Raw genomic sequence first — 14,687 nt, forward strand, 5'->3', positions numbered from 1 at the left:
ATATATTATAGACTTATAGAATGAGACCCTCTAAAAACATTAAAATATATGACTGGCACGCAAAACCTTAAATTAGAGTGAATAAATGAAGACTCGGCACACCACTTCTGAAAGGTTGCCGACCGCTGATCTAGAATAAGTCAGTGTTGATTTCACTGGAGCTAGGTTCATTTACCCACTTGAGCATCCAGACTCTCATACTCAAGGTTATTCTCCTCCCTTTCCAGTGAAACTGGGGGGGAAAAAAAAGGAAACAAAATATAGGGTGCCTTACTTTGTACCTTCTCAGGTATGCAAGAAAAACTAACTATTTTTAAAAAAATGTTCTTTATCCAGGTATTTACACTATGTGTTTGATTTGGGAAATGGTGCGAATCTCATCAAAGGAAGTTCTAATAAACCTCTGAATGACAATCAGTGGCACAATGTGATGATATCGAGGGATACCAATAATCTTCATACTGTGAAGATTGACACTAAAATCACAACACAAAGCACAGCAGGAGCCAGAAACTTAGACCTCAAAAGTAAGTACAATAATTCTTGTGTAATTTATGGTGGGATACTTTGCATATGGATAGTTATATTTGTCAAGAGTAATTTAAGTTTATGGTGCTATATAAAGATTACTATAACTGATAATAATGAATATGTCCACGTGAAATCAGTTTCTTCTCATTATTCTTACACTCTCAATTCAGTAATTCTGCATGATTATGTAAGACCAAAAATGTAGAGAAAAAAATTCAGTTTTACACTAGACAGGAAGACATGAGAGTGGAAAGAACACAAGGCTTTCAGACCCTGTGAAAAAAAATCCAATAGCTGAAATTAATAAGGATGAAAGCAATAAAGGTCTATAGGAATTAAATAAATCTATAGAAATTACTCTAAAATTCTATAGAATTAAATTGAGAATCACATCTTCACTGTAGAATTCTAAAAATTCTTTTCACAGTCCTAGATGCCACAAACACTCACAGAGAGCACAGTCCAAGAGTTGGAGTAGAACTGTAACGACATTATAAAACTGCCCTGTCCTTACTTGTGGTTTGGGAGAAATTCTGACCTGAAGCCCATTATTTAGTATTTCCCATACAGCCCGTTTGCTAGAGCTTGTAAATGAGGGAAGTAAATACTTTATTACCCTGAGTGCTCTGTTCAGTCACATGCTAATTCTTATAATTTGGTATAATATCTTGCATAAAAAGCACAGTTTTTTGCTAGTTCTCAAATAAGAGTAACATTTTGAAATATCAGATGCCTGGCACATTAAATATATATGTACGTTTGTGTAGGTACAGATCTTATTTAAATATATAACTGCTTTAAAGATAATCTTATCAACCAAATTTTGTGTGAGTGAGTGAACTAAATAGTAATTTGATTGGCAAGAATGGCTCTTAAGGAATCAATTAGAATCAGATGACTACAATGCATATTTGAAATAATGTGTAAATATGTATTTTTAAATTTTTTTCTATACATTATATATAACCAAGAAAATTCATTCTTATTTCATGGTAGAATATTCTATATTTTATAACTTCTTTTATTTTAAAAATATATTTCTTAGAAGATACAAAACTAATAAATTAAGATGAAGAAATCTACATTTCATAACATTCAGGTTATGATACTAATTGACAAAATGCAGGAAATTCAAAGCTGATATTAATATTCCATCTTGAGCTCACTGCATTTTCTTTTAACCACCTTCTGAGTTAAAGATAATGAGCTGGCCTTGATAATTACTGTGGATTTTATGGTATTTCACGTTTGATATTTCACTTTCCCATCAGTGGCTTCCTTATCAAAAATGCTTTGTTTACAAGTCTAATCAAGATTTTCTAATTGCTAGTGCTGCAGCTTCATTGGGGCATTTGAAAATCAAACACTGTTCTTTCTGCTTTCTATATCTTTGCTCTAATTATGGACAATTACAATTCAGGAATCAGAATCAGATTTTCAAAGTTATTGTTGAAGAATGAGACAGAAAAAAATCCAGCTTGTTTTTCCACAGCTATTCTGGCTCTGCAAGTGTGTGTGTGTGTGTGTGTGTGTGTGAGAGAGAGAGAAAATATATATATAACTATAAAACCAGATTTTGACAGTACACCAGATAGATACAACTTGGAATATGCATATTGTCATGAGCTGATAAGAGAAGTTAAACATTTTTTGCTTATTTTATTGTGTCACAGCTACATCTTAATATTGTTCAGATATAGTGTTATTGGTTTTTTTGATTATGTTACTTTATAAAAATTACTTGAGTTAAAGATATTATATTAATAAGACACTAGAGGGCACTATTATGTCACAAAATATGCTGCTTGCTGTATTCATGGAAAGATAAATGCTCCTGACAGGATAGACTATGAAATCCAACATTCCTTTGTTTTCTTCACATTTGAAATTCCACAATATTCTCTCTGCATGCAAACACATCCATTGCTTATGGATATGCTAACTTTGAGGCTGCAGCATATCAGTGCACAAAGGAGTATAAAAGTGTATCAACATTTTAAACTAGGGAGGTGAATTATATTAGACATTAACTTTTTGGTGGAATTTTTATGTAGTTTGCCACACAGCAAAAAATCTTTGGGTAAAATAATAACAATCTTCATGATACAGTACGTGACCTTGATCAAACAGACTTTCTATCATAATGCAGGTTCTCAGTCTTTCTCTTGCCAGCAGTACTATGTGTTTGAGGGTTTTTTATTTTTAATGAATTAGTATGTCTTGTTTCGTCAGCATAATTAAATCATGATATAGGACATATAAAGTGAGTGGGGGTTTTGTTTCATAAAGCTGAAAAGTCAAATGGGAGACTGGGCATTCTATATTGGGAAAGCCCCATTACGTTTCACTGGTATTTCCTCTTCCTTTTTTTATTCCCTTTTGAATTATTCTTTCATACTATTCTTTATTTCTTTTAAATGACAGTAGCACTCCTCTATTGTATTACATGCTGATCCTGCAAACACTTATGCATCTATTTAACATGACTCAGATGAGTAGTCCTGCTAACTTGATTGTACATGTTAAGCACAGCCAAACTTCCACAGGTTCTACCTCCAGTTCAATATAATTGGAGTTAGCGCTAGCAGGAACACTAATGTGTACAAAAGTGCTTGCCCATGGGAAACTTGTTTATCTTGGCCCCCACCACTTCTGACACCAGTTCAGCTGAATGGGAGCTAAGCACTGGTTGAAATCATTTTGTTAAATTCCCTAGTGTAGACACAGTCATAATATCCATCAACTGCTGGATATTCAAGTAAACAACAGAACAGGAAATGGAGAAGTATTAGTATGCTTAGAATGGAAAAAATGGGTTATTTCTTTTAGAAGAGAAAATGAGCAGACTGGGTTAATGCCTCATTATTCTGATTTGTTCCTGTATTTGTATGTGCAATTATAACAGTCTATGAAGAGAAATGAGTCTTAACAACAAAAGCAGCATAATTCAGGCATGCATGCCTGCAGAATTACAGCAAAGTTTTCTTTGGTGTGAGTTTGTTGGTTATACTCTCTGTCCTGTTTTCAGTATAGCTCATATGGTTCACACACTCGTAAAGTCCAGCCCACAATTTAAAGGTTCCAGCATTCTTCTCTAAATATACTTTTGTTCCTCTTTGTTTCCTCTACTTGACATTGTGCTCTCAGAAACCATGCAAGTTTGGGTGACCTGCGTGCTGTGTTTAAAATAATTCAACAATCTTAGTGAAGCTGAGGGGTTGCCTGGGTATAACTGAGGGCTCATCATTTGCAGGGTCCCTTACTACTGCCAAAGGAGAATGTTGTCCTCATTCAACTATAAATTTTTCAACATCTTTAGTCATAGGTGCTGGAACTCAGACTGCTGCTGCACCCGCTGCCTTGAAGTGGTTTTCATCATATACAGAGCTTAGTTTGATTCAATGGCTCTCAGTACCACCGCTATACAAATTGTTCGAGCACCACTGCCTTTTTTAACTGCTTTGTCTCCAGCCTTTGCCTGTGTTTATAAACCCAACTCATGGTTTTGTCTCCTCTTCTTTCTATTAAATGCTTCAAAAGCAGATGTACATCTTTGGAAGAGAAACATTCTCAAACATAACTCTGTCTCCTCTTTCTCTCCTAAACTATAACCAGCCATTTGCCTCTACTGTGCATAATCTCAGCATTATGCTTGACCCTGATGTTAACTTTTTAGGCCAAAAATTAGAATTACTTTACCATAGGAAATTCCAATACTTCAACATTTGCTTTCATCCAAAATCAGAACAAAAAGCTGAAATGTCTTTTTTTTCCCCACAGAATGAAAAGTTGGAATAAATTTTGATTCAGAAACGTTGAAACATTTTGTTCCAGCTCAGATCAGTTTGACATTGACCTGCATCTGCCTGAACTACTTGTGCAGCCTCAAGGGTATCTCATTGATAGCTTGGGTGGTTCATGCCTCCATTCTTGCTTCAGCTCAGGCCCTCTGTCGTCTGTCCCTTCATTCGATTTTGCAATGTTTCTGCTTTCATTTTCCTTCTCTTCTGCCTCTTTAACAATCTGGAACAGCCTACAATCTGAAACATCTGAAAGGAAACTGGTCAAATTCACTGCTGGTGTAACTCCAGTGATTTCAGAGATGTATATATTTGGCCCAGTGCCCCTACTTAGGAATTAAAACATCCTTTCAAACTTGCTATGAAGATTTAGTAGCCCATGTGTGAACAAATCTACATCTTTTACCATGATGCCTGGTGATAATGAAATAACCTAATAATATTTTACTTGGCTGTCAAAATATGTTACTGATGCTGGGTGAGTGGATAGAGCGGATAAAATTTTGCAAGGCTGAACTAAACCATCTTGTTAATGGAAAAGTGAATTGTTCTAGCAGTGGAAATTGAACCTGAAGTGATTTCAATTTTCTACAACATTTGTTCCTAGTGTTTTATAATCAGCCCTGTATTAATTTTACCACATTATGTATTTCTCCTTCTCATAAGGTCTCTGGTCTTTCCCATTTATGAAGGCTACATCTATACTTGGAGCTGGTTTGCGTAGATTTACTTGTGTATCTCACATCAAGCTAGCAGGCCAAAAATAGTAGTGAAACTGTGGTAGCACAGGAGAGTGGCAGCACAGACTGGTGGCCCACATACCCACAAGGTTCAGACCGGTTTGTATGTACTCAGAGCAGTTAGCCCATGCCACCACTCACCACTGCCCATACTATTGCAATTACAGTACTATTTTTAGAATTCTGTCCCGATGAGAGCGAGCATGAGTGGGTCTGAGACCTAGGAATCACACCCTAGGTAGTGTAGAAGTAGCCCGAGACCCAATGCTTTACTGAAAAGCAAAGAACAACATTTTATTTAAAAATGCAGACTTGTACAAATGAACAAGCATTAGCCATGAACTTTTCCCAAATCAACATGCATAAGTTAATTCCAGTGACCTTGCAGAGGGATGTGAACTCTATATGCAGAAATAGCTTTTTTTTTCTAGAGGCAGAATTCCAGATACTGTTACCTGTAAACATGATGGGTGAGATGTCATTCGCCATATTTCTTCATAACCTGACTCACATCCTGTCCCCTAAAATCTAAGGTCCCCACATACAGTGGCAAACCCTGCCAGTGCTTTCCTAGTTACAGAATGTACCATGACAGTGGTACTAGTGTGACTGAAATGTGTAGAGGAAGTGGGGTAGGAGTTAAGAGATGCATAGTTCCTTTGCAGCATAGAATCCTACTTTGTGGTATTCTCCATGAGTAGGCAAGTAAGTCAAGAGTGTGGCCTGAGGATTTGCTATAATGTAGGCTTCCATTTCTGCTTGCCATTGAGAGTCTGTGTCCCTAATTGACCTGTGTTACTTCAGGTCAGTTAGGAACATCTGAGTGTAATTAAGGGCTGCTTGAAACCTGTTAAAATCTCTCTTCTGCTGTGGGGAGAGAAGGGAGACAAACTGCTGCAAGGCTGGGGGCAGCAGGGAGATAAGCTTCTCCAGTGTGAGAGACTGCACTCCTCCCCATAGGGGAGACACCCAAAATCCAGTGCCTGTTCAGGGGAAGGACTAACACCCTGGGGCTAGTGACAGGACAACACCTGCCCCAGTGAGGGGCCCAGGGAAAAGTATTCCCCTTTTTTTTCGGTGCGTTATAGCCCAAAGATTAGGAGGATATTCCAAGCAGGATATAGGTGTTATGCTTGCAGAGAACTAGGGCATATCGTGGCCCAACGTCCTAACACTGAGGAGTCCATGCAATGCAACCTGGGTGGTCATGCAGTCCCACGTGGCTTAATCAACCTTTTGTTGGTTGTGATGACCCTGTATAGGTACACGCGACCAGTTAAGATGAATGGCATACATACCATTGCATTAGTGGACTCTGGGAGTGCTGTCATGCTGGTCTCAGGGAAACTAGTAGTGGCCCAAGACAGTCTCAGCTGTCTTGGGCCAAACACACAGGGATAACCTGTGTACATGGCACTGTCAAATACTATCCACCCATCCCTGTACAAATTGCTGTTCAGGGGAGTACCGCGGCAGGGGTGGTCCCTCAACTCCCATATCCAATTCTCATTGGACGAGACTTTGGGACTCTACTTCCAGTGGATGAGTCTGAGGAGGGTAGTGACCCCAGGAGCGATACTGTGACCCCAGTAGGTAGCCCTCTCCTGTTTTTCTCTGAATTTGCCCAGGACTTGTTCTCTGCAACTGGGAAGCCCCAGAATACTAGGTGAGAAAGGAGGACGGACAAAAGGTTGGGAACCAGGATCTTGGCTAGGAACCAAAAGGTTGCACTCGTAGGGAGGCATTTTCATCCAGCTGGCAGGAGGGCAACTCAGGTTGTTGATGAGCCATAAGCTGGACCCAGTTCTGCTGAGGCCAACCCTGGAGGGGAAACAAAAATACATCCCCTTGATTTTGAGCATATTGGCCCTCATTTAGAAATTTCAGGCAAGACCAAGCCGATGATCCACTGTATGACAATATTAGAAGGGAGGTAGTTGAGGTGACTGGGGTACCAGTGGAGGGGAAACACAAAGGCTCAGGGCCATGCTTCATGATAAAAAGGGACCTGTTATATAGAGTAGTCCAAATGCAAGAGCAAGAAGTGGAGCAGCTCCTGGTGCCTTGAAGACACCAGAGAGCAGTGCTGGACCTCGCTCATAGCCATTTTTTTGGAGGGCATCTGGGGATAAAGAAAACCCATGACCGAATCCTATGAAGGTTCTTTTGGCCAGGAGTTTATATTGAGATCTGACAATTTTGCTCTTCCTGCCAAGAATGTTGATTACATAGTCCACGACCGCACATAAGTGCCCTTCTGGTACCTCTGCCAATTATTGAAGTCCCATTTGAGAGGATAGCCATGGACCTGATAGCCCACTGGAGAAGTCAACCCGAGGCCATCAATGCTTGCTCGCTCTTCTGGACTATGCCATCTGATACCCAGAAGCCATACCCCTCCATAACATAATGTCTAAGACCATAGTGAAATAATTAATTCAAATTTTCTCTAGAGTAGGGATACCCAAAGAGATCTTAATGGATCAAGGAACCGCCTTTGTGTCAAAATTGATGAAGGACCTGTGTGCAATGCTCCACATACAGGCCCTACAAATGTCAGTCTACCATCCACAGACTGATGGCCTCGTCAAATGCTTTAATAGGACTCTGAAGAACATGATAAGGAAAGTGGTGAGCCGGGACGGGAAGAACTGGGATACCTTCCTACCTCACCTGATGTTTGCCATAAGGGAAGTTCCCGAAACATCCACAGGGTTCTCCCCCTTCGAGCTGCTATACGGTCGCCATCTCCACGGCATACTGGACATTGCCAAGGAGGACTGGGAAGAACAGCCTAACCAGAGGAGAGATGTTATTGAACATGTGATACAGTTGCGGCACAGGATAGCCCAAGTCACCCCCACAGTGCAGGAACACATGGAGAAAACACAAAAGGCCCAACAGACCTATTACAATTGCCAGGCGAAGGTCTGGAAGTTCCAGACAGGTGATCGGGTAATGGGGCTGATGCTCACAGCTGAAAGCAAGCCCCAGGCCAGATGTCAGGGGCCACATGAAATAATAGAAGCCTTTTTTTGGGGGGGTCAATTATAAGGTTCGACAGCCAGATCACCAGAAGCTGGAGCAGATCTACCATGTCAACATGTTGAAACCCTGGCAGGACAGAGGATCTTATGTGATCACCCTAGAGACCCAAGAAAATAAACCACTGGGGCAAGTAAGAATATCCCCTGAATTGACCCCTGAACAACAGGCAGAAGTCACCAATATGGTTCAGCAAAACCACAATGTATTCTTGAAGAAGCCAGGCAGAACCACTGAAACTCATCATCATATCATCACGGACCCCAGAGTAAAGGTGAATGTGAAGCCATACTAGATCCCAGAGGCAAAAAGAGAGGAGATTAGGACCAAAGTTAAGAGTATATTGGAGCTAGGAGTCATTTGAGGAGTCCCATAGTCAGTGGTCCAGTCCAATCATTCTGGGACCTAAGCCAGATGGCACCATGAGATTCTAAAGTGACTTCCAGAAATTAAATGAGGTGTCACAGTTCGATGCCTTTATCCCATACCTCAGGTAGATGAGCTAATCGACCAGTTGGGAAAGCACGATTCCTGTCCCACCCTCGACCTGACCAAAGGTTATTGGAAAATCTCTCTGGCCAAGGAAGTCAGGGAGAAGACTGCTTTTTCTACACCAGAAAGATTGTACCAATATACTCTCCTCCCTTTTGGATTACACGGGGCTTCTGCAGCCTTCCAGTGGCTCATGATTAAGCTGTTACATCCAGATGCCAAGTATGCGGCTGCTTACCTCAACAACGTGGTCATACGTAGCCCAGACTGGGAGACGCACCTGTCATATAACCTGGTCCCAGATTTGGACCTTAGCGTCCAAAATATGGGGGTTAGCATGAAAAACCTCCAAGCTTAGTTACCAGCTTGGACCTGGTACTGCTGCCACCACCCAAAAAATTAGAGTGTTTTGGGGCACTCTGGTCCCCCCGAAACCCTTCCCTGGGGACCCCAAGACCCAAACCCTTGAGTCTCACAACAAAGGGAAAGAAATCTTTTCCCTTCCCCCCTCCAGGTGCTCCTGGAGAGATACACAGAAGCAACCTCCGTGAATCTAAGCAGAGGGAGTCCACCCTCTGTAGTTCCAGTTCTGGAAACAAAAGCACTTTCCTCTTCACCCAGAGGGAATGCAAAATCAGGCTAGTAAATCTAACACACACAGACCTCCCCCTGACTTCTTCCTCCCACCAATTCCCTGGTGAGCTGCAGACCCAATTCCCTGAAGTTCCCCACTAAAGAAAAACTCCAACAGGTCTTAAAAGAAAGCTTTATAGAAAAAGAAAGAAAAATACATACAAATGGTCTCTCTGTATTAAGGTGACAAATACAGGTCAATTGCTTAAAAGAAATATGAATAAACAGTCTTATTCAAAAAGAATACAATTCAAAGCACTTCAGCAATTATAGACATGTAAATACAAAAGAAGATATAAATCCTTATCTGATCTTTGGTACTCACAACTGGGAAACAGAAGATTAGAGAGGAAAAAGAAAAATCCTCCTCATAGCTGAGAGGGACTCAGGCAGACAACCCAGAACAAAAGACTCACACACAAACTTTCCTCCACCCAGAGTTGAAAAAGTCCGGTTTCCTGATTGGTCCTCTGGTCAGGTGCTTCAGGTTACTTTTTTTTCAGGTGAAAGAGACATTAACCCTTAGCTATCTGTTTATGACAGCACCTAGGAAAGGTGGAGGCAGTATTGATACCCTGAGGGATGCAGGTCTCACTACAAATTCCTCCAAATGTGCAATAGGGCTAGCTGAAGCCAAATACCTTGGTTATATCATCGGAAGGGGTGTAGTGAAGCCTCAACTGAATAAGTTAGAGCAATACAAAGTTGGCCCCGACCAGTCTGGAAGAAACAGATCAGAGCATCTCTGGGAATAGTAGGGTACAACAGACAATTCATTCCCCACTTTGCTACCAGAGCGTACCCGTTGACAAACCTGATAAAAGCCAGAGGCCCAGAACAGTGAAGTGGACCAGTGCTGCTGAAGAAGCATTTACAGATCTGAGGACCGCTCTCTGTAGTAATTCAGTAGTAGTAACGCCAGACTTTGAGAAAGAGTTTGTGCTACAAACGGATGCCTCTGAGGTTGGAGTGGGAACCGTACTTTCTCAAATGCTAGGAGAGGAAGAACATCCAGTCCTATTCCTTCGTAGGAAACTCCTGTACAGAGAACAAAGGTATGCCATGGTAGAGAAGAAATGCCTTGCTGTCAAGCGGGCCATGGAAACTCTATGCTACTACCTACTCAGATGGTGTCCATAGGGAAGACACCCCAAACCCAGTGCCTGTTTAGGGAAGGACTGACACCCCAGAGCCAATAACAGGACAACACCTGCCCAGTGAGGGGCCCTTTTTGTTTCAGTGCGTTACAGACTTTTTCTTTTTCTTCGACAGAGAAGCACTCCTCAGGCCTGCCCTGAGGCCTACCGGGAAGGCTCTGAGAAACAAACCCCAAAGAGGGAAGACAGATACGCTCCAGAGTGGAGGGGGAGCTGATTTACCCCAGGCCCTGTCCCTGCCAGAGGAGGGAGCTCTAAGTCAGGTGAGGCAGAAGGGGTGCCTTGCCACAGTGTGCAGGTGAATGAAAGCTACTCCAGCCATTGGTCTACACTTGCAGTATTACTAATGCCAAGCATTCAGAAATCATTAGTTGCCCTTCACAAAAATAATAAGATTTGCATAAGAACCATGCATTTTTAAAAATCCTAATTTTGTGGTTCTTTTGATTTGATATTGGGCTGTATTAGCAGGAACATTGCCAGCAGAATGAGGGAAGTGATTATTCCCCTCTGTTCAGCACTTGCGAGGCCACACCTGGAGTATTGCATCCAGTTTTGGGCTCCCCACTACGGAAAGGATGTGGACAAATTGGGGAAAGTCCAGTGGAGGGCAATGAAAATGATTAGGGGGCAGAGGCAGGTGACTTAGAATCATAGACTATTAGGGTTGAAAGAGTCCTCAGGAGGTCATCTAGTCCAATCCCCTGCTCAAAGCAGGACCAACACCAACTAAATCATCCCAGCCAAGGCTTTCTCAGGCTGGGCCTTAAAAACCTCCAAGAATAGTGATTCCTCTACCACCTTATGAGAAGAGGCTGTGGGAACTGGGCTTATTTAGTCTGCAGAAGAGAAGAGTGAGGGGGGATTTGATAGCAGCCTTCTACTGTCTGAAGGGGGGTTCCAAAGAGGATGGAGCTTGGCTGTTCTCAGTGGTGGCAGATGACAGAACAAGAAGCAATGATCTCAAGTTGCAGCTGGGAAGGTCTAGGTTGGCTATTAGGAAACACTATTTCATTAGGACGGTGGTGAAGCACTGGAATGGGTTACCTAGGGAGGTGGTGGAATCTCCATTTTTAGAGGTTTTTAAGGTCAGGCTTGACAAAGCCCTGGCTGGGATGATTTAGTTGTGGTTGGTCCTGCTTTGAGCAGGGGATTGGACTAGATCAGTGGTCTCCAAACTTTTTTGATCACACACCTCTATCAGTAAAAAATTTTTGAGCACACGCCCCCTGTCGCACTGAAGCAAAAAAAAAAAGCGCTTCTCCTGCCACGCACCCCCAAGGATCCTCTTGCGCACATCTTGGGGTGCGTTCTCCCCACTTTGGAGACTACTGGACTAGATGACCTTCTGAAGTCTCTTCCAACCCTAATATTCTATGATTCTATGATCTTCTAGTGTTTGAGCCTTTAGCAGGGGGGGGTCACTTTTTCAAGCTTTTTTCTAAAGCTGTGATGACTAGAAACTTGTGTTTTAATCAAAGCTGAGATATCATAATCAAATGACTCCAGAAGCTATGGATTTAAGAAAATCACCAAAGGTCAAGATAGTCTCAATAAAATCTCTATAGTTGGCTACAGTGTAGTAGCCTCTGCAGTGCAATTCTGTAGCTGCTCTGTAGCTTGGGAAATTCTTTCCTTCTGTCCCCACTCCCCAACTCATCTACTCAGCACCCAGTTGATTTAGGTGGTCTGGATGCTGTCCTCTGAAGCCTTCTGAAATGTCCAAATTCATAGGTTTATACCAGTAATGTGTGAAGCTTTGAAATGCATCTAAGAGGTTATTCAAAATGTATCCTAATTACCAGTATCTGAACCTTTTGAGGAGGTCTATCTGTCTGCAGTCATGGCCTGAAACTCTTCCCCCAAGAATTGACAGTTTTTCCTCATCTCTAAATAAACCCATTAACTTGGTTTAAGCCTATCTGAGCTAGATTTTTTTGAACCTACTCCTTGAATTCTCTGAGAGGCATCTTCCAAATCTTTTCTCCAAAATATGCAGTACTAGTAGTACTGTGTAACTCTCTTAAAGGGTCCTGGAGTGCTGACTAAGCAGCCTCATTGCAGTAGTAGCTAATTCATGTAATAGTTTTTGTAGACTATTGGAGGGCAATTGGAGGGGTAAGGGGCTTGGTAATAGGATACTAAGCCTTTCACTTCTATCCCAGTACACATTCAGAGTGTCAAAGCTTTTTAACATCTGATAACTGCTTAATGGTCTATGTAGGGGACCACGAGAAGCCTTAGGAAGGGGGAAGAGTTCTGGAGAGATGACTGATCCCTGAAAATCTCTCTTTCATCTGGACAGGGATGATCTACATACAGAAGAATCCCTTTTTGTGTACCTCTTGAAAACATAAGTTGGGCTAGTATTAAGTGTTGTATGCAGTTTGCAGGTGTGTTGAGTGCAGGAGTACATTAAAGGGCATTTGGAATGCTTGAACACCTCACCCCCACTCACAGCATAACCTCCTCCCTGCAGTGTGAAGTAATTGGCATAGGGTATATTCTATGAGAGATGGATTACCACACACATTTATGTGGCAATTAGATTTTATTATTTACTATTTAGCATGCACCACCAACTTTCCCTCATAGTACATTGGACAAACAGATTGCTTTAATTTTTCATCTGCTTAATCTCTGTCGATACTGATGCCTTCCACTTCCTCTTACTAACAAAATATTAAAGTCAGGAGAAGTACTATCACTGGGGTTGTCAGTTCTCTTTGGTGTGTTTTATTCAGGGCCAGCTCCAGGCATCAGTGAAGGAAGCAGATGCCTGGGGCGGCCAATGGAAAGGGGCGGCAGTGCGTCCATTGTCAGGGCGGCATGTCCCAAGCAGCAGCGGTGGCACTTCGGCGGCAGCTCAGTTTGCCCATTCCAGATCAGTGGCAATTCGGCGGCGGGTCCTTCGCTCACTGTCTTGCTCCTCGGCAGCACTTTGGCAGCAGCTCAATCGGGTTATTTATTTTTTTCCGCCACCTGGGGTGGGAAAAAAGCTGGAGCCGGCACTAGTTTTATTGTATCCATTTCTTGTATCAGAATCTGATATTTAAGAGCTGGATTCTGGCTTTAGGTGCATTCTTGATCAAAGTTGCTAAGCTGCACCATGCCAAGAGTAGTCCTGAGAGACATTGTGACTTAGACACCCCTCTCCCTAGCACTCCCTTTACTCTATTCAAAACTCAACTGCTACAATCATCTTCCTTCTCATGTTTCTGACCACTTAGCTCCACCTCCTTTTTAGAATAGTTTCTGTGAAATGTGAAGTTTTTATCCAACATAAATAGGTTTACTCTACAGCAGTGAGTTGGGTGAGAAAATTCAGCAGGGAGGGGAAATGACATAGCAGCAGCACAAGGGGGACAGTGGTAGATAGCACAGCAGGTGCAGCAAAGATATGAAGTGGTGGATGGCAGAAGAGGAGACTGAAGACTGGTGAGGAAAGTCCACAAGGCAGCAGGTAGTGGGTAGCACAGTATGATCAGGGGAGTTGGAGAAAAGTGGAGTAGCAGGTCTGAGGAGTTTTACCTCTAATCTGGAATATGACATACTGTCAAATTAGAAGCAAAAGAATCTGCACTGTGCTTCTTCTCATTGTGCCCATCAAAACTTCTAACTCTCTGGCACCTACCTCATCTATTTGCCTTTGGTATATGACATAGTGTTCAAAGCTCCCATGAATATTAAAAAGAATGAGTAGTGTCAGTCAAGGGGGAGGAATATCATTGATAAATTCTCTTGATAAGCAGATCTGTAATGTGTGCTATATGCTGAAAAGGAATGAAGATATAGAGAGAGCCCAATAAACAACCACATGGAAGCATTTTTCCTCATGATGGAGGGTATGGAAGGCACAATGGAAGACATCCTCTGTGCTATGAGCAGTAGATCTCAGCCAACCTTGTATTACGAATGAGATGGAAATGAGCCAGGCAATAGGGTTGAGGGCATATATTTCCCCCAAAGAGAGTGACATTCTAACCCAGGTTCACTCCTGTAATTACACAGTTCTAGTCCTGTATATACATATAACCTCTTTGCCTTTTTTTGTTAGCAGTGTGGAAAGTGTGGAAGAAGGCAGCACCTGACACAGTGCACAACTGGTAGTATCCCAAAGCACTTGAAAGAGCAAATAATTCAGTGAAAACTATCCAAAAACTCTGGCAGTGAAGTTGTCCTTTCCATTTGCAGTTGCTAAAGTGAAGGGTTTTGGAGCTGCTGGAATTTGCACTTACAAGAGAGGAAATATCCCAAAGACCTTACTTTTCTTCCCAAAAGTGTCCCAT

The 14,687-nt window shown here is 42.0% G+C and overlaps 1 protein-coding gene across 1 annotated transcript in view; it reads left to right on the top strand.

The window, feature by feature from the left end:
- NRXN1 (neurexin 1) overlaps positions 1-14,687 on the top strand; it is a 1,285,455-nt gene that overhangs the window by 655,145 nt on the left and 615,623 nt on the right. The window contains 1 exon segment of the mRNA XM_030557741.1: positions 337-527. Coding sequence (XP_030413601.1) covers positions 337-527 — 191 coding nt within the window.

Source organism: Gopherus evgoodei, chromosome 3, assembly GCF_007399415.2.
Source record: "Gopherus evgoodei ecotype Sinaloan lineage chromosome 3, rGopEvg1_v1.p, whole genome shotgun sequence".
In the NCBI taxonomy this organism is placed as follows: Eukaryota; Metazoa; Chordata; order Testudines; family Testudinidae; genus Gopherus; species Gopherus evgoodei.